The following is a 19,148-nucleotide window of genomic DNA, read 5'->3' on the forward strand; positions in this document are numbered from 1 at the left end:
TAGGGACGGGGACCCTAGGGCAGGTGTACATTTACACCACAGGAGTTCTCCAGCATTCAGTGCCTCCTGGATTTGATCAAGGGACTCCATCCAGCAACAGGACCTTCATTACCCCCAAAAAGCAAGGGGACCACTGCAGGTTCAAGTACACATGAGGACGAAACAGCCTTTCCCCTGTGAGCCAGCATTTAGACCCCTCCCCATGCACGCACACCCCCGCCCCCACCCTGGGACAATGTAAGTAAGAAAAACCATGTGCCCATCACATAGGCATCTGACAGCTCTCAGGGACCTCCATAAGGGGCTTCTCCTATGCCCCAGAGTCTCTGACCAGCTGGATCCGTAAGGGTCCCTGTGGGGGCCAAATTCATTCCAGGGCTTAACTAAACAACCAAGCAAATAAATTCTGATTGCTGGCCATACACTGTCACATCCCGAGGGCCTGGTGGTGCCAAGTGGGGACAAAAATGTCTAGGGCTAGGAAGCCAGGCGCCAAATGGAATGACCGCTACAAACACCCCTCTGTACAGGCAGGCGCACTGGGAGATGCGAGGAGAGGGGCCGGGGGCGGCGGTGCAGGCCCCGGCGAAGGGCGGGAAGAACGTATATTTTCCCACTGAACCTCATCCCTTCGGCCTGATCCCTGCTGTGATGTGGTTTGGAATTTGAACCCTGCTCTTGAAAAGACCGGCCATTCCAGCATGCTCGATGTCATTGGCAAACTTAAGCCCCGGAATGAGCAGTTCTAATTAATAATAATAATAATAATAATAATAATAATAATAATAATAAAAATGCTTCTATGGGCCCCTGCATTCAAAATACGATGAGCCGATGGAGCAAAGAAGAGGCTTTTCTTTTGCTTTATTGAGAAAACAATGTTCTAGAAGTGAGGGAGGCACAGAGACAAAGTCATACTTCTAATCACAGTCCCCTAGTGCCCGGATGGGATTGGAGTCCAAGCTCCAGGGGTCCCCGTGAGGTCGCCAGGTCAGGTGTTTGTGGCCACGTCAACATCCCCAGAAGTGAATCCGGAAGGAGCTGAAAGAAAGTCCACGAGCCACCTCGAGCCTGCAAGTCTCCAGCGCCCTCTGACTTCCGGCCCTCGCCCACCTATCCCTGGCCCCTTGTCCACCTCTCATGCCCCTTTCTCTGAGTAATGACCAATTTGCACCTCTCCCACGCTAACCCACAGCCTTCTTTAAGCAGCTTTGGGCATCACTAGAATGTAAAGGGTAGTAGAACCTTGTGGTGCTGGAACTTATGGAAAGAAATATGAGACATTCAGAGAAAAAGTCAAGGCGGACAGGATTCTGGCCTCAGTTATGCGCTGGGCTATTACGGAAGAAGGGGAATTACCCTTGGTGGAGGCGGTCCCGGGTGTGGACCCTGTTACAGAGAGTCTGCCTCAGCCACAGCCCCCTGGAGGCCTTGTTGGAGTGGAGAACCCTCTCCCTCATCCAGGTGTTTGGAAGGGGGGTAGACACCTGACCCAGGCTGGGCCAATCAGATTTTCTCTCTGCAAATTTGAAGTCAGAGCTGAAGGACATTACTTAGGAGTCCCTGACTGAGGGTCATTCAGAGCCAAGAAGAAGAAAACTTGACCACTGTGGGGCGGCCACCTATGGCCCCATGTCCGACAAAGCATGGATTGCTGATTTGCACACAGAGTTACGTACGGAGCTGCTGAGGAGAGAGGCAGAGACTCTGGGCCCTGAGCTATCCTGGGTTCCCAACCGGGTGCTCTCTGAGGTCTAGGTGCCTTTGTTTGTTTGTTTGTTTGTTTTTTTGATTGGTTGGTTAAATCGTTTTGAATGGCATTCTTTGAATTGCCATCAAAACTGCGTAGACTATGAGACCGAGGGCAGGCTAGGTCCCAGGAGTAGCAGACACATGCAAAAAGACGCCAGCTCATCAGCACAGAGGTGCCCTAACAGGGCTACTGGGTTGTGACACGGGCTGCCTCCAGGCGTGGGGCAGCCCCATAACTGGAAGGCTCCAAATGAGACTGTTAAACACATCAGGGGACGATGGAGGTGCCCATCATCATCTCAAGGGTGTTTGGACCAGATAAGATCATTAAGGCCTCTCTCTGCCGGAAGCGAGGTTTGGAAATGATGGAGTTCTTCTCTGAGCTCAGCCACCAGCATCTTCACGCTTCTCATCCCCCAGGCAAATCTGCATCTCCTAATAACACCCGAGGCTGTCGGGGGGAGGGGAGGGGACTAGCAGAGGCAAAGGCAACTCCCTGGGTCTGGGCATTGGGGGCAGCACAGGTGGGCTGGCTGGAGAGGGGCAGCACCCGCAGTTTGGACCACCCACATCGCGTGCAAAGCCTGGAATGCAATCCTGCTCTCCCTTTTAAAGCCCTACTCCTGGCTTCTTTCTAGGTTACCTAATTTCCCAGAAGCTCCAGTTTTGCTGATTCTGAAAGAATCTGCAAAGCGTCCTGGAAACTCATGGGACCCCCTTGGGAAGACCAATGTGCCCCATTGGCCAAGCAGAGACTGGGGAGCCCTTCCTGCCCCCTACTATGCTGGGCACACGCCCTATCCCACCTGCCCCTCCTCCAGAACACCTTACTTCATGAAGTCTGGAGCCTTGGCCATCGCGTGTTCGAACTCGGAGAAAGAAAGCATGTTGTCGTTGTCCAGATCCAGCTCGTTCAGGACCTGGCCAGGATGCAGGACCGACAGAAGAGCAAGGCGTCGGGCGTGAGAAAGGGAGAGGGGGGTCAGGGGACGGGGAGAAGCACCCCACGCCGAGCGCTGCCGTAGGCCAGGCTCGCTCCCCAGCCCCCCATGGGGCAGGTGCTCCCCTCCTACTGCTGCTGCCGCCCCAGACAAGGACACCGAGGTGCAGAGAGATGAGGTCACGTGTGCTCAGGTCTGGGCCTTGTGGGTCTGTCTCATTTTGGGAAGAGTCTCCTTGGTGCCTCAGACACAAACGTGGCAGCGAGAACAGGTGCAGGGTGAACAGGGCGACGTCCCCTACCTGTTCATGTCACCTGGTCGCAAGCAGGGGCTCTGCACTGCAGGGGCCCAGTCAGGTGGAGGAGGCAGCGCTGACCCCCCACGGTTTTAGCTTTGCTTCTGGTTCCCACCCAGACCAGAAACCCTCAAAGGTTTTCATGGTCTTAGAACAAACGGATCCATGCCCCGCTGGGTTCACAAGGCTGTTTCCGTGCCCTGCGACACTTCGGACTGTCACTCCAAGACATCTGGCCACTGTGTTGTGCTGGGGTAATGTGGGAAAGGGGACGTTGTGACATGTCCCTCTGATGCCAAGCTGCTATCAGGCCGCCTGCCTGCAGCGTGGGTGGGAGGGACTTGGTGGGTGGCTTGGGCGCACTGCTGTGGGACCCTGAAAGGGAGTCACAGAAGCAAGTCCTGATCTGGAGGAAAGACAGACAAGAGGGACGTCGTTGCTTCCTTCTGGCCATGTGCCCATCCCTCGGGGCACCTCGCCCTGCCTGCCATCCTGGTGTTTGGGTGACGGCCTGACCCACCCCAACCTGTACAGCTCCAGGTACTCACGTGGCTCGTGAGGTCGCTCAGCAGGTCCTCGGACACGTCATCGCTGTTGAGCAGTCGGAGGACAATCCTCTGCAGGTCCTCCTCATCAATGAAGCCGTTCTCATTAAAATCTGCAGAGAAGAGGCACCAGCCAGGACCCCACAGACTCCCGTTAGCTTCTGGGATGGCCTGTAGAACCCAGCTGTCCCAGGTGGGCTTAGAACTGGCAGTCAGGAAGACCTGGGCAGGCCCGAGGAGTGGGGAGCAGAGCAGGCTGCCAACGAAGGTGGCGCTTAGTAACGTGATAAATAACAGCAACAAGCGGCATTGGCCGAGTGTGCACTCCCAGTTCAAATGTGTCCTGAGAGTTTCCCCTTGTTTTAAGTCACTGAATCTTCACAATCGATCTTCTATTAGTCTCATTTTTTCAAAGGGAAACTGAGGCACAGAGGTACTATGGTTGTCCACACTGCCAGTAAGTGGGAAGGTGGGGATTCACACCCGGCTAGGCTGGTCCCCGAGCTCTGTGTCAACCTCGGTACTCTGGAAATGTCAGTAGGTCTTCCAGTGGCCAGGAGCTGGTCAGCACGGAAGAGCAGAAGGACGGCTGGGTTTGGAGCCGGAAGACCTAGGTGCAAGAACCTGCCCCCATCATCCTGCAGGTACAGAGATGTGCCGGGCTGGTTCCTGCCCACAGGGAGCTCCCGGGCTACGGGCGAAGGGGAGACTGACTGTCTGGCACCCAAGCAGCTTGGCTCCAGGAAGAGAGGAACAGTCACCTCAAGGACTCCAAGGATTTTCAGATGGGCAAGTTCACGTCTGGCTGGGGTGCAAGCGAGGGAGGCTTCCTGAGGGCGGAGGCATCAGAGAAGCACTAAAGAGCCTGCAGGGATGGTGACTGGAAGAGGTGCCAGGGTCTCTAGGGCCAGTGGCAGAGGAGCAGCAGCACTGGAGTGATCAGTCCCGAGGTGGCTCAATCTTCGAAGGGCCTTAAATGCCTGAATAGGCAGCCCTCCCTAGGACACCCAAACACAGATGCACCAGGCCATGGTCTAAGCGCTTTATGTTTCAATGCCTTTAATCCCCATAGCACAGATGAAGAAACTGAGGCACACGGAGATTAAATAACCATATTTCCTTAATCTCATTGCAACCCCTTGCCTTTAAATGTCCCCAAATTTATACCCCCAGCCTGGGCTTCGCTGTGAACGCCAGGTGCATACATCCACCTGCCTTCCTGCCCTCTTCATATGGTCTAATAGGCCCTTCAAATTCGACTTGTCCAAAGCGAACTTTCCCTGTGCCCCCCTTCGCCTGGCTCCCACACCTGCTGCGCCCATGGCTGTGCCCTTGGCCAATGGGTAACTCCGCCCTTCCAATCTCTCTGCCAAGAAATATGGAGTCATCTTCCCCTCACTCCCCAAAGCTCACTTAGCAAATCTTCCCTGCTCCACTTTCGAGGGACAGTAAACCCATCCCGGTGACTTCTCCCCAACCACACTGCCTCCCTCCTGCAGCCACTATCAACAGCCATCACTGCCGCAGCCCCCTAACCAGTTTCTCTAAACCCGCTCGGGCCCCTTCAGTCCGTCCTCAACTCAGCGGCCAGCGACCCTGTTAATCTTTCTTCATTCCTCCCTCAGCATCTCTTCTCGACGCTTCCGGCTCAGCCAGAGGAAAGCCTAGGCCCTGACAGTGGGCCCCAAGGGCTGCCCCGCTCTCGCTCTGCCTCCTTGCCATCCCCCCCCCCCCGCCCCGCCCCGTCAGCCCAGGCTTGCTCCTGCCTCAGGGCCTCTGTACTGTGGTCCCCCTCCCTGGAACACTGTCACCCAGAGAGCCTCTGCATCTCCATTCAAATGCCAGCTTCTCGCCAGGGCTCTGCCCGGAGCCTGTCTAAAACTGCACGTTCTTCCCCTTTCCCTGCTGCGTTTTCCTCCCAGCACTGAACATCACCTAACACACGACATGGGTCGTGTATTAGCTCGTTTGTTTCCCTCCGCCAGAATGTCAGTTCCACAAGGTAGAAAGTTATATCTTTTGGGTCACTAATATATCCCCAGCTCCTAGACCAGTGCCTAGAATAGAATAGGTGCCCGATGAATATTTGTTGAGCAAGTGAATGAATGAACTACCCAAGGTCACACATTGGTAAGCGATGGAAACAAGGCTAAACCCAGGCAGTCCGACCCTATGGGTAGTCTATGCTCTTAACCACTCATTGTAATAAAGTACCCAATTTTTAGCTGAGCATATGACCATCTACGACGAGCACTACATTTCCCAGCTCCTTTTGCTGCTAGATGTGGCCATGTGACTGAGTTCTGGCCAATGAGATGCACGCAGAAGAGGAGCATGCAACTTCTGAGAACGTCTTTAAAGGCAAGGTGTAGCCCTTGTGACAATGAGGTGACCTTGAGAATGGAGGATAAAGCAATAAAAATAGGAGGGACCTGAGTCCCTAACACTGCACAACCACCGTGGGCAACTGCCTCTGGAACTCTCCACGTTAGAGAAAAAGCATGTAGCTGCCAGCAGCAGTCTTGGGAGCTGTCTTGCATAAGCCACTTAAGGGTTCCTGTCATTGCCACCAGATTTAATCCTAATTCATTGTCTGAGCCTCAGTTTCCTCATCTGTAAAATGAGTAATAGCAGTACCTCCACAAAGCCAGTGTGAAGGTTAAGTAAGAAAATACATGGAAGTCAGCTGGTGTCGGAATATAGAAGATGCTTATTAGGTATCGTAGAGGCTCAATGCTCTATCACTTGATGATTGTTAAATACAAAAAAATTGCAAACTTTAGAAACTGTGTAATATTCTGCTTTGAAGAATGAGAGCTAGAGCTATATTGGGCCCTGAGTGGAGAAGAGACTTTGCTGATGCCACAAGCTCTACAATAGTAGAGCCAAGCCTCTTGTCTCTGTTCCCCAGGGCAGGATATGGGTGTGTAAGGTGACACTAACCACCTCCCTCCTTAAGCGGGTGGCTCTCCCCGGGCTGACTGTTTATCAGCCCCAGGGACCGGAGGCTAAGGCCCAAGATCTTTGTCCAGTCTCTCCCCGCACAGCTCTGTTCTCACACGCCACAGGGAATGGCTGAGAGCAGGGGGAGGGGGCTGGAGGGACCGGAACTGGGACCGGAGGCAGTGGGCAGCCTCTGTGACATTGTGCTGCTGGCGAAAAGCTCTGCAGCCTCTCCCAGAGACCCCGCCAGTGTCCCCAGGCGTCCTGCTGGCCCAGCTCCCATACCAGAGACTGCAACAAAGTGACATGGCTTTGGTCCTATGCCATCTGGAAACAGAATCATTTGCTGGAGTAAAATGTAGTCTTGGACAGTTCTCCTCCTTGGGGGTCCAAGGGCAGAGCAGCCTGGGAAAGGGCTGGGGGCTGGGAGCTCTGGGCCTCCGGCCAGCCCCTGGGGCCTCAGCAGTCTCAGGACCTGCAGCCTGGGGCCACTCTAGGGAGTGGGGAGCTTTGTTCTTGCTATTTCCCAATGACAAGGGAGATTAGAGAGCTGGTGGGGTCAGGGCTCAGCCTTCGGGTCCCCCCAGAACATTCTTACCATCACCATCCCAACCTCTCTGTCATCGCAATTTATGAAGTACTTTCACAAAGTTGAGCCCATTTGATGGAGCGAGGCAGGGCACACTTTCCCTGCTTTATCCCCATGAGAACTGAGGCCGCCTCCCTGGCCTCTCCACTAACATCCGTGTTACTGTGTCAGACCTGGGGAAGGCGTGGAAGGTCTGCCTTTGGTGCCCTGGCACCTGCCTGCGGGCCGTTCCCGTCTGGCGGAAGCCGTGTGATGACAGGCGCAGGGAGGCCGTGCTGGGATGTCGCTCTCTGACAGGTAGAAAATCTCCTCGGAAGGCCGAGTGGGGGGAATCGATCAGTTGGAGGCTAGGAGTGTCCCTCAAAGCAGACCCTGGGAGGTACCTCCCAGGTAGGTGAGCCTGGCCCTGCCGATTCTTGTCCAAGAGCCATTCACTCCCTCCTTCCTGCTAATAGAACTGCAGCCCTTGCTCAGGATGACATCATGTTCACCTTAGAATGCTCCATTCCGGTCTCCTGTGCAGTGACATAGTTCTGGCCAATGAAATATAAAGTGGGGCGCCCGAGACAGTTGCTGTAGGATGGACTTAATCTGCGCCTTTGAATGTGCATTTTGTCCGTATCCCTTCTTTCATCCCTTCTTTTTCTGGGAATGAAGATGAGATGCCTATAGGTACAGAAACCATCTTGTGACTGTGAGGACAACAGTCCTGAATTAAAGATGGCAGATTGGGAGGCTCGAAGGGGCCGGGCTCTCGGTTACTTCTGGAGTCACTTCCCTGGCTCTTGGCTCTGGACTGCCTGGCTCCAGGTTTTTATTTTTCAACCCGGATTTTCTTACATGCAATCTTGACGGACACAGTAGGTCACAATAGTAGTTCTCAAATTCTGCTGCACTTTAGAATTGCCCAGGGAGCTTTCAGAAAGCTCAGCAACACCCGTACCCAGCACCATCATCGCATCTCTGCAGCATGGTCCCAAGCACCCAGAGGTCTTAAAAACTCTTCGGGGGACCCCAGTGTGCCCCCAGGCCTGCAAACCAGTGGGTTAGAGCGTCTTACACTTCACGATGCAGAGGAACCCCTTGATTCAGCACGCAGTGGGGCCCGAGAGCCTGCATTTTTAACACACGTCCTGGCAATGTTGATGCCGCTGGTGCATGGGCCGCACTTGGAGTAAAGAGAGGTTGGAGCCCTGAGCTGGGTCTTTGGACTTTGACTCAGAATGATCGCCACGGCCATTACCGCCGCTGCCTTCTTTGTGTCTCCTTCTCTTTGTCTGTCTTTTTCTTCCCCCCTCCTGTTCCTCCTTCACTGCCATCACCACCACCCTGATGTACTGAGCAGCCACCACGTGCCCGGCACCGCGGTCAGAGAGGCGCACGTGCCATCTCTGATCCTGCCGACAGCATTCAGGTTTGTCTGGGTGTACCCGACGAAGCCTTAGACTTTACGAGTCCCTAGGCATCTATGTGCAGAGCTGATTTGCGTAACCTTTTGTTTTTGTACTTGAGCTCAAGGAGGAAGGAGACCATTCAAGGGGACCTGGAGAGAGGGTGTGGAGGAAGATACAAGGACAGCACGGGCGACAGGCGGTGTCCAGTCCTTCATCGGAACTGGGGCATTCCGTCTTGCCTTTGGGGAATGAGGGCATTCTCCCCACTTGTGAGCTGAACACAATTTCGCTACTGTGCTTTGAAGCCTGACGAGAACCTGCTGCTCTTCTAGTTCCCCGAAGGTTTGGGTGTTTTTGTTTGTTTAGCTCTGGGAACATCCTTTGGGACATCTGCCCAGCCTGTACTTCGCCGACGCCGAGAAGTGTCCCCAACCCCAGCAGTGGACCTCTTCGGTCATGTTTGTTTCTGTGACTCTGCTTCGTCTTTGCTGTGACTGATTGGACAAGGCTGATCACCCAACCAGGGGCAGCTAGATCACTGGTTTGGCTGGGTCAGTGAGCATCTCCTGAGAAAACGGAAGCAAGAAACAGAAATGCTTGTGGCTCGTCAGAGTGAAGCCCACAGGCCATGCTGGGGGGCAGGGCAGTCATTTGGGGCCCACAGGCACAGAAGCATCCAAATCAGATCTGCAGAAAGAGGAGGAGCATGGAGAGAAGCAGAGATGAGAGACCGGGCAGCCACGGAGAGAAGAGGAGAAAGAGAGAAAGTGTCTGTCTCGCTTCCTTGACCACCTGCCAGCTGCATTCTGGTCCCTCGGAAGGCTTGCTTCAGTCTTGCCATGGGTGCCAGACTGCTTGCGAGGACAAACCAGAGCCCTCCTCCCTCTACGATCTGCACCTCTATGTGTTCACGTTTTTGTATAATCCGCACACCCCCTTTAGTGTGGGCGGGAACTGTGACTATTTCTAGCAAGAGTGATGGGCAGTCGCTTCCGTGATTACAATATATAAGACTCTATCTTGCTGGCACATTGGCTCAAGAAACTCCCTGGCTGCCTTTGAAGAAGCGGTGGCCATGTTGAGGGGTTCGTGTGGTAAGGAACACAGATCAGCCTCTGGAACCTGACTGCATCCTCCAGCCAAGAACTAGCAAGAAGCCAGGGCTTTAGGCTCTATAAACAGGAGGAAATGAATTCTGCCAACCGGAGTGACCTTGTAAGTGTATTCCTCCCCAGTTAAGCATTCTCTGGTTGAGAACGTTTGATTGCAGCCCAGCCAGAACCTTGATTGCAGCCTCGTGAAACCCTAACGAGAGGACCTGACTAAGCCGTATCTAGACTCTTAACCCACAGAAATTGTGAGACTACGGTGTGTGTCATCTAAAGCCGCTAAGTTTGTGGTAATTTATTGTGCAGCAATGGAAAACTGATTTACTGCTGTTCTTCATCAGTTGCCTTTGACACAGGTAAATTCCTGTGACTTGCAACACGAAGGCCCTTGGCTAGGTCGAGAGCACCCATCCCGGGCCAGCATTCTCCATCCAGGAGAACCGTCCCATCCAGAAATGTACTGACGGAACATGGAAGAAACTAGAGACAGCACAGCAAGTGGTGGAAGACCTGACCGAGAGTAGCAGCGGCTACTCTGGAAGCTTCCAGGGGCCCCCCAGAAGGACTCGGAGTAAGGAGGGAGGAAGGCTAGTGGATGGGAGGGCAGCGATGGGAATCCTAAGCCACCCAAATTGGGATATGTGACTTCATTTGTGCTTAGCCTACCTGAAGTTCACTGTAAATGTGTCTCTCTCAAATTCAGGACACTCGGGGCCCTTATTTCTTCAACCATCTTTTCCGCCCTGTTCTTTCTCTCATCTCCTTTTGAGACTCTACCTGAATATACGTCAGACCTTTCTGTTGTCCTACATGTCCCGGAGGCTCTGTTATTTTTCCTTTTGATACGTTTCTCTCTGTTCTTCAGATTAGATTTTGGAACCATTGATCTAGCTTCAAGTTTTCTGACTCTTTCCTCTGTCGTCTTGATTCTCCAGCTAAGTCCATCCAGTGATTTTTATTTCGAATTTTATTTTTCAGTCCTATATTTTCATTTGATTCTTTCATATAGTTTCTATTTATCTGCTGAGAATTTTTGTCTTTTTATTCATCGTAAGCATAGCTCCTTTGTATGTCGTTGGGCATGGTTATCATAGCTGTTTTGGATTGTTTCTCAGACATCGTAAGTAGTTGGTTGTGGTAATTCTAGATTCTGTTATATTCCTCCAAAAAGTGCTGAAGTTTTGGTTTTAGCAGACAATTGGTGGGACTTAACACTGCAAACCCTGTCCCATAGGGACCTCGTTAAAATGCAGTGGCAGCTCAAATCACAGTCCAGTTCTTTTATTCTTACTTGAGCTGTTTTGAGTCTGCCTTTACATATATGGTTTAAAGGCCAGAAAGAGATTTCGGCATGGTTCATACGTAAAATTTGGCACCATTTCTCTGGCTTTCTTCTCTCACAGACTCTCTCCTTTTCATTTTTTCAGGGGAAAAGTGCCCCTCAAACTCTCCAATTCTTCAAGTCAGAAAGAGTGCAGAGCTTCTGTCAGACCTGCATGATGTCACTCACTGAAGCCCATCTCCAGGCTAAAGATGTTAAACGAACAAACAACGAACGTGGAGGGAAGGGACCGTGCAACACCACTTCCTTCTTCCAAGTGTCAGCTGTCTCTAGCACCTATCTGGTTTCGGTAGCTTTCCGGTGCCATCAAGAAATTGCTTATTACATTTCACTTAGGGTTTATGATCGCTATCTGTGGACGTGACAGTGTGATACGAGCTTACTTAGCCATGCTCAGCTGAGAAATCTGTGATTTCATTTGCGTTTCCTGGATTTTGAGCCTGAGGATACGTGGAATGCAAAAATATCATTAAGCCCTTTTTATAGATGAGAAAACTGAGTCCTCACCGGTCCATTTGGCCTAAAACTCTTCCACTCCATCCTATCCTAGTCTCTTGGGTGAAGCAAGAATAAGATGATGTCTATGGTGTGGAGAAAGGGGAAAAGCTGGCAGGAAGGGAAGGCAGGTGAGATTCTGAAATATATAAGCCTAAATGAACAAGTCCTTTGGGGTTCAGGAATCATCACAATGAGCATAAAGGTGTGCACGTGGTCTGTTTGAAGACTTTCCAAGATTTCTCTTTCTTTTCCTCTTGATTCTCTTTGAAAATTCCAGGCACCCCCAGCTTTGCTAAGAATGTGGGTTAGTTTTGCAGAGCCTTATGGCTACCCGAGACAAAATCAGAGACCAAAAAATGTCATAGGACCTCAGAGATAATCTCTCTCAACCCCTCTCATTTAGAAAAGTGAAACGATTTGCCCAAGATTGCTCAGCCATTTAATGGCTGAGTTAGCTTCAGTGTTCAAGCTCTTAAATTCTGTGAAACAAGCATAACTTCTTTATACTCATAATGTAGTCTCTATCTATCCGCTCATCTTTCTCCCTCCCGCCTGCCCACACGACCATGAAATATCAATACCAATGACTCCATTTGCCTCTGATGACGTGGAAGAGAATGTATCAACCTATTGGAATAGTAGTTCTCAATCCTTTTCTAAAAAATCTACAGTCCTTGAGAAATATGATAATACCTTTAAATACCCAAGTAAACCCCAATTAATACTCTCCCACCAGTGCATTAATGTGGATGGGTTCCAGATGTGGCATTCACTCTATGGCACTTCCGCCCTCATCACTCAGCCTCCCCCAGCACCCACCATAGATGCGAAAGGCGTACTCGATCTTCAGGCTGGGGCAGGCCTGCTCGCTGAACACAGACGCCATGCCCAGCACGTCCTCGAAGGAGAACACATCGTTGTGGGAGAACACTCTGCAGATTCGGTCTCTGAAAGGGTTGACCTGTGGGTAGGGAAGAGGGGGAGGAAGAAGTTTCAATGTCAGGTTCGTGCCTCCCTGGGCCTCCGTCATCTTCCCAAAGTACAGTGTTCTGAGTCTGAGAAGAAAATAACCTAAATCCTGGAGTTGATGCTACGTCAGCGAGCCAGGGCCCTGGGTGTGACGGACGGTACCTGGGACCTTGGATGAGGAGTCATGCTTAGGATCCCTCTCCCACCTCAGCTCCTCCCGCACACACCTTCCAAAGGCTCATTTTTGGTTGTGTTATTCTCTTTTATGGCTACTAATTTTTCTCCACTTTATGTGTAAAACTTGGAGAACACAAAAACTTGTGTAAAGAATGGGATGAAAAATTTTCATCCTCTGTTCCGTAGTGTTAACCACTGTCGACATACTGATTTGGGGGTTAGACATACCTGGGTTTAAGTCCTAGCTTCACTATTTGCTAGTAAGTGACCTTAGTTTTGACAAATTACATAATCTCCCAGAGGTTAAGCTTTCTCATCTACGAAGTAGGATGGGATAATGCTATACCTACCTAATCCGTTTGTTGTGAGGTAAACGGGATAGTTTTAAAGCTGATAAATACCTCTTAACAAATGGTAGCTATTAGTCGTTACCTAACTACTCTAGATAATAACAATTTTCACTTTTAAACTAAACTGTTTCTCAAATTAGAGCCCCATATAAAGAAGGGTCATGTGATTTTAGGGACCCCCAGTTTCCCAAACTTAGGCTTGGCCAGGGTTATGCATGAGAGGACCCTTCTGACATTGGCACCACAAAGTTCTGAGCAATCACCCCAGCCACTTCCCTTCCAGCTCAGAGGCACCTTGCTAATGCTGCCTTGCTACTGTCCTCCAGCCCTGGGCGGGCTGTGGGGTGGAGGAGATGGGCAGATCTCACGAGAGTTAAAAGGGAAACAGCACAGAACAAGCTTAAAAAGCTTTAAAAGTAGCACGTTCATCTTTGGCACCCTCCTCCTCCCCTGTTCTGTGCCCCTAATCTACCATGTCTTTCCCAGCCCCCAGTTGCTCAGGGTCCCAGCCATTGCCTGATGTCAGACCTTATCAGACTTTAACTTTGCTCTACTGTTCTAAAATGACCCTATCCCTCCCTCACCCCCAACCAAAATTCCCTTCCCTTCAATGCACTTCAGCTAATAAAGGTATTTGATTCCGTGAAATCACAGAGATGATCTAATGGCCAATAGTTCCTCAACCTTCCAAATTTTTAATTAGATGAAACAGATCTCTGGTTGATCTCTCTAGTCCCCTTTTCACAGACAAGGTATCTCTTCAGGCTTTGTGCGAAAGGGTCAGCTCCTCGGCTCCAAGCACGCAATGGCTCTATCGCCTCCCTCATGGATATTTGAACTCCAGCCCCAGCCTCTAAGGACCTATATTCCCTTATCTAACACTCCTTGGGATTGCCCCAGCATCAGCCAAAGTTTAGCTTTCTGGTTCTGATTTCTTCATTTTGGGCACGTGAAAATTTATCTTTCCTTTCTCTTAAACTGAGCTACATATTAAAATCTATGGTTTAATTTTATTTGGTATCCCTATGCATTTGAGGTAGGAAAGAGAACATTCTCTGTCACCTAACATAGCCATGTAGCTCTCAAACTTTAATGAGCATACAAGTTACCTGAGGGTCTTGTTTAAAACAACATGAATTGTAAACTCCCACCCTCGGAGATCCTGTTTTAGAAGGTCCGGGGTAAAATTTGGACACAGAGACACATACACACAAGGAAAACAGCATATGAAGAGGAAAGCAGAGATCGGGGTAATGCTTCTGCAAGACAGATATCGGGGTGATGCTTAGGAATGCCAAAGATTGCTGGAAATCCACCAGAAGCTCGGAGAGATGCGAGGAACGGATTCTCCCTCACGGCCTCAGAAGGAACCAATCCTGCGGATGCCTTGATCTCGAATTTCTGGCCTCCAGAACTGGGAGACAATACATTTCTGTTGTTTAAGTCACATAGCTGTGGTACTTTGTTAGGCAGCCTTAGCGAACTAATACACCCAGGAATCTGCGCTGTAAATAAGATCCCCAGGTGACAGGGTCAAGCTCGTATATGTACGTGTATATATAGGAGTGGCCAGGGTCCAGCAGAATCCGGGCTGCCCTGCTCGAACCTCCAAACAAGCTCCTGCTCTCCCTGGTTCCTCCATCTTTTCACCCCCGTCTCCTCCTGCCCAGAAATGCTGGGTTTGACTGTCTCAAATGAATGCTAATAAGAGTTATCTACCGTGATGTGTTCCAGGTCACATGTACCTAGCTAAGTGGCTTCACAGATTACTTTGTCAAATTTTAACTCAATTAACTCTCACAAATGGATAGGTGGCTTAACAAGATTGCTGCAAGGAAACCGCAACGGGAAATAATGCCTAAAATGCAAATGCAAGTGAACAACAAGAAAGTGTCAGGGTAGATCTCTCTCCTACTTGAAACACAAGTTCTTTTCTATGAGGTAGAAACCATTGAGAATCCAGTCAGACATAACAAGTACCAGCTTCAATTTTCTTGTCCTATACTCAGACAAGTACAAGGCAGATCACCAAGCTCACTGCCTAAGAACACAGCCAACCAGGGGGTGAGGCATCAATCTTCCCTTCCCTGGGGACCACCCCCATTACTTGGTTTTGCTGGTAGTGAGGTGGGTGGGGGGATGATTGCCAAGAAGCCAATCCACCCACTTCACTTAGACCCATGTCACACTGACTCTTATCTCTACACACACACACACACACACACACACACACACACACACACACACACACACATCTTGTCTTATAGAATTAGGGAAGGGGGTAGCTGGTGTGGTAGCTGCTGGGAACAGCATGGTAACCAAAGATACTGTTAGAAGATGTGTAGAACATATTGCTGAGGATGTAGAGGAATAAGCATTAGGACAAATTTCACACTGTTAAAGGTTTGCTAAATAGTTGAAAAAAAAATACAGATGATTCCAACACGATTTTCCTAGATTCTATTTCAGTAATGAAACACACGAAGAACCACATTTCTGGGAGGCACTAAGGGAAAGAGGTGATAGGAACCAAACAGTACATTACTTCTTTAATACAAACATCATTTATGGGGAAAATCGTCTGAGTGCAATCACCGGTGGGGTGGCTGCTCCATGGTGAAAGGGTAGGGTGTGGGGACGTGAAACCATAAAACCAGTTCCCTGTGAAATTTCCTGCAGACTGCTACTGTCAAGAATTAAACCCGGAAGTACACAGAGTACTGCAGGGTGCACTGACATGGCCAGTTTTTCCTTTTCTCTCTCTTTTTTTTTTTATTTGAGTTTAAAATATAGTACTACTTATATAATGATTTGTAATCAGAGGGAAGTAACTATGAAAATCTTTTGAACCACCTGAGGTTTGCTTGGTTCTGTCTCGGCAGAGCACATAAAACAACCATCCAACTTCAAGAGGAGCTATACGCGTTTCTTGTGCAAAAAAAGATGAGTGTTCCAAATTTGCTGAGCATTTTATGATGACAAGTGGCGGTGGGCAGTTGGCTGCCTAGTGGCTAGCCGCCAAAAGAAAAAAAGAACTCAAATTCTTCTGACTCTTCAAGGTAAAGGTGATTCATTTCAACAATGAGTAAGAAAGTCCTTTCTTTTCCAAAGAAACTCCTGCTTTGGAGAGAATATTTTGAAAATGAGACTTATGTTGTTGAAAACATGTGATGTTCCTATAAAAATGCTTACAGTTGTCTACCTGAAAATATTCTAAACATATTTTTCTAATCCGTTTGAAAAATCATCCAAATGAAGAGAGTTGGTGGATTTTGAGTCCATTTGTTAAAAATATAAAATGCAATGTTTTCCATTTAGCTTGTAAAGAGCTCCTGACTGACAAAAGGGAAAATGAACATCTACCATCTTAATTTCAATAAAAAGCCTTTAATTGGTGGATAGGACTGATAATGAGTACCATAATTTAATACAGCTAATGATACATCTCTTCTCTTTGGATCAGCTATGACAGCCATTAAAACCAGACCTCTAAATGGCTCTATCTCAAAGTGTGAAAGCAAGATTCAAAGAATAGTGAAGTACATCTAATCACATTGCTTTCCCTTAAACTGTTGTTATCAATTATAAGCAAACAATAAAATTGTGAGAGGAGGAAATTTTGTTATGTATATAAAAAAAGAAATTTATTCTTAAAATATTTTTATAATCTTTATCTTTAAAGTTTTTGTTTTGCATGTTTATATGTTCCCATCTTGGTATTGTAGTAAAGGAACATACTTTATGAATAAATATGTGTATATTATGGGTACACGTCCCACAATTTTTATTGCTGGGGATACATGATTAAAAGTGTCTGGCTACCTCTGACCTAGACTAACCCCCTCAGATCACAGATATGAAAATGTGGCCCTGGGGAAGGAGGGTGACTTGTCCAAGGTCACTCCACCTTAGACCCAGATCTCCTAAGTCTACCTAGCCCTGTTTTCGCCACGGTGACTTGTGGCAAATAAGCATCAAAGAAAAAGGTGGTAATGAAGACAGAACATGTGGCCATTAAAATGGGGGAAACTTTGGAAATGGAACCCTCTTAAAATTCTTATTTTAATACAAAAAAATTTTTTTTGACACAAAATACAAAACAGAGCCTTGATTTAAGTCAAAAGAAGCGGTTCCCCTCTATGAGAGCTCTGTGTCCGGTGGGTAGTGACTGTTGATACAAATGTGAGAAACACTGGGGGAGGATCGAAGCAAATGCTGGGGGAGGGAGAAGCCAAGAGACAAGGTCAAGGCCACCTGGAGCCATTGCACTGGGGGAACTGGCAGAGTGAGGGGTGGGGGACTCTGTTCCTGAGAGGGCCAGGTCACCAGAGCTGTTTCCGTGCCTTAGGCCCAGGGGTGCCTGGTGCACTTCTCTGTGAGGCCTGGAGGGCACCTGCCAGGAGAGCGTCCAGGGTCTGTTTGTGTGCCCGCAATGGCAGCTTCCTTCTCCCCAGGCTCCCTGCTTCATCACTTCGGGGACAGAGATCCCAGGGCAAAGACTTGCCCTGTGATGAGACTTCGTTTGCACAGGTGCAGCTCCATGCAAAGACAGCCCAGCTGTGCCACAGGGAGAGTTTCTAAGGGGCTAGGAGATGCTGCCTCCTTGCCTTGCCATGCTCTCTATCCTGAGCTAACTTAGTGCCAGCTCATCCGGTGTCCCCGGCTCCAGTCCAGCCACCAGCAGACAGAACAGCTGGGAAGAGGCAGGGGAGGGAGCGAGGCTCATCAGTGATCACAGTTCCAGTTTACTAGATTCCAGATTTTTGTGACTATTAATTTAACGATCTGAAATCTGAACCAATAAATTTTGGGACCTAGCCAGGAAGCTATAATCTGCATTAAATTTCACACTCATTTAGAAGTCTTCAATCTTCCAGAGCAGGAAGAAGATGACAATTGACAAAGCAACGTTTTCCTTTGAAGAATAACATGTACCCTAGTGTGAAGGCTTTCTGAACAAGAGAATATAAACATGTCAGTGTAGAAATTTATACAGGTAACTCAGTAGTGCAATCTCCATCTACACATGCTAAAACTAAAGAAGATGAAAATAAACTCAAATGCTGGGGATTTTTTTTTTTTTTTTTGGAAACAGAAACCACAGTTTGTTGACAATAAAAAAATTGCAGTCCCTGCCAAAAAACTGAGTTTTTTTTAAGATCTTCTCAAAGTTATTGAACAAGAGATTTGATTTGAAGATGAAAGTCAGAAAGAAAATATTTGGACTTAGCTTAAAAATATCTCCTCGCCATTTATCCAACTAGCGCATAGTCAAAAAGAGCTTTTTACAGTTGCTGGAAAAAATTCACACAAAAATACGCTAGTGACTCAGTAATGACATCATTGACGCACTTTGATTTTTAAGATCTCATTTTGTTAAAAAAGATCAAACGGTCCTATTTCATTTAAAATTTCTTGTTGCTAATGATGCTTTCTTAACTTTTAGTGTTTGTTATTTTTGAATAATGCTTTATTTTTGTTCATTTTGTCTTCTATGAACTCTTTTTTAAATGATACGATTAATGTTTATATTGTAAACTTTTTTAACAGATGGAAAGCACCTGTCAAGGGAAGGAGTGGATGGAGTTGTCTATGCGAGGGGCACTTAAGAGGCCAGCCCCTCCTAGGTCCTGAATGGAGGCCTTAGGTTACTGGTTACTGGGTTAGACTCTCACGGAGGGAAGTGCTGTCTGAAAGACCCCCCCATAGTCTTGCAAGGTTGGGTGAGCAGATCCCTCGTTTTGAGAGAAGGATGTAACAAATCTTTTGTGTTTTAGCGGCTTTAAAATTTTCCCTCAGATATACCATATTTATAAATGAGAAAGTTCAACACTTTTTAGATGTTGATGCTTCCTAAATTGCTCTGCAGAGTTAATATCGTTCTAGTTAAAACCTTCTAGCCGATGTTTTTTTGTGTGTGTGTGGAAATTGACAAGCTGATATGAAAATATAAAGGGCCAAGAACAGCCAAGGTAATCCAGAGAAAAACAAGGCTGAAGTACTTACACTACTAGATCAAGAACTATGCTAAAGCATTAGCAATCAATACAGCGTGATATTGGTGCAAAGACAAACAGACCAATGTCCATAATAGAAATTCTAGAAACAGACCCGCACATATATGGCTACCTGATTTAAGACATAGATCACATTGCAATGGAGTGGGGGAAAGGAGGGCTTGTTTAATAGGTGGTAGTAGATTTAGTAGATATGCACATGGGATGTGCTACAAACATACCCGGCT

The 19,148-nt window shown here is 48.4% G+C and overlaps 1 protein-coding gene across 1 annotated transcript in view; it reads right to left on the reverse strand.

Annotated features, from left to right (window-relative positions):
* Positions 1-847: 847 nt before the first annotated feature.
* CIB4 (calcium and integrin binding family member 4) overlaps positions 848-19,148 on the reverse strand; it is an 84,905-nt gene continuing 66,604 nt past the window's right edge. Inside the window, exons 6-9 of the mRNA XM_016129054.2 lie at positions 12,228-12,369; positions 3,537-3,646; positions 2,584-2,672; positions 848-1,041 (exon numbers count right to left, since the gene is read on the reverse strand). Of these exons, the coding sequence (XP_015984540.2) occupies positions 1,011-1,041; positions 2,584-2,672; positions 3,537-3,646; positions 12,228-12,369 (372 nt within the window). The 3' untranslated portion in view covers positions 848-1,010. The remainder of the gene's footprint in view (positions 1,042-2,583; positions 2,673-3,536; positions 3,647-12,227; positions 12,370-19,148) is intronic.

This window comes from Rousettus aegyptiacus, unplaced genomic scaffold (assembly GCF_014176215.1).
Source record: "Rousettus aegyptiacus isolate mRouAeg1 unplaced genomic scaffold, mRouAeg1.p scaffold_m13_p_7, whole genome shotgun sequence".
NCBI classification, from domain to species: domain Eukaryota; kingdom Metazoa; phylum Chordata; class Mammalia; order Chiroptera; family Pteropodidae; genus Rousettus; species Rousettus aegyptiacus.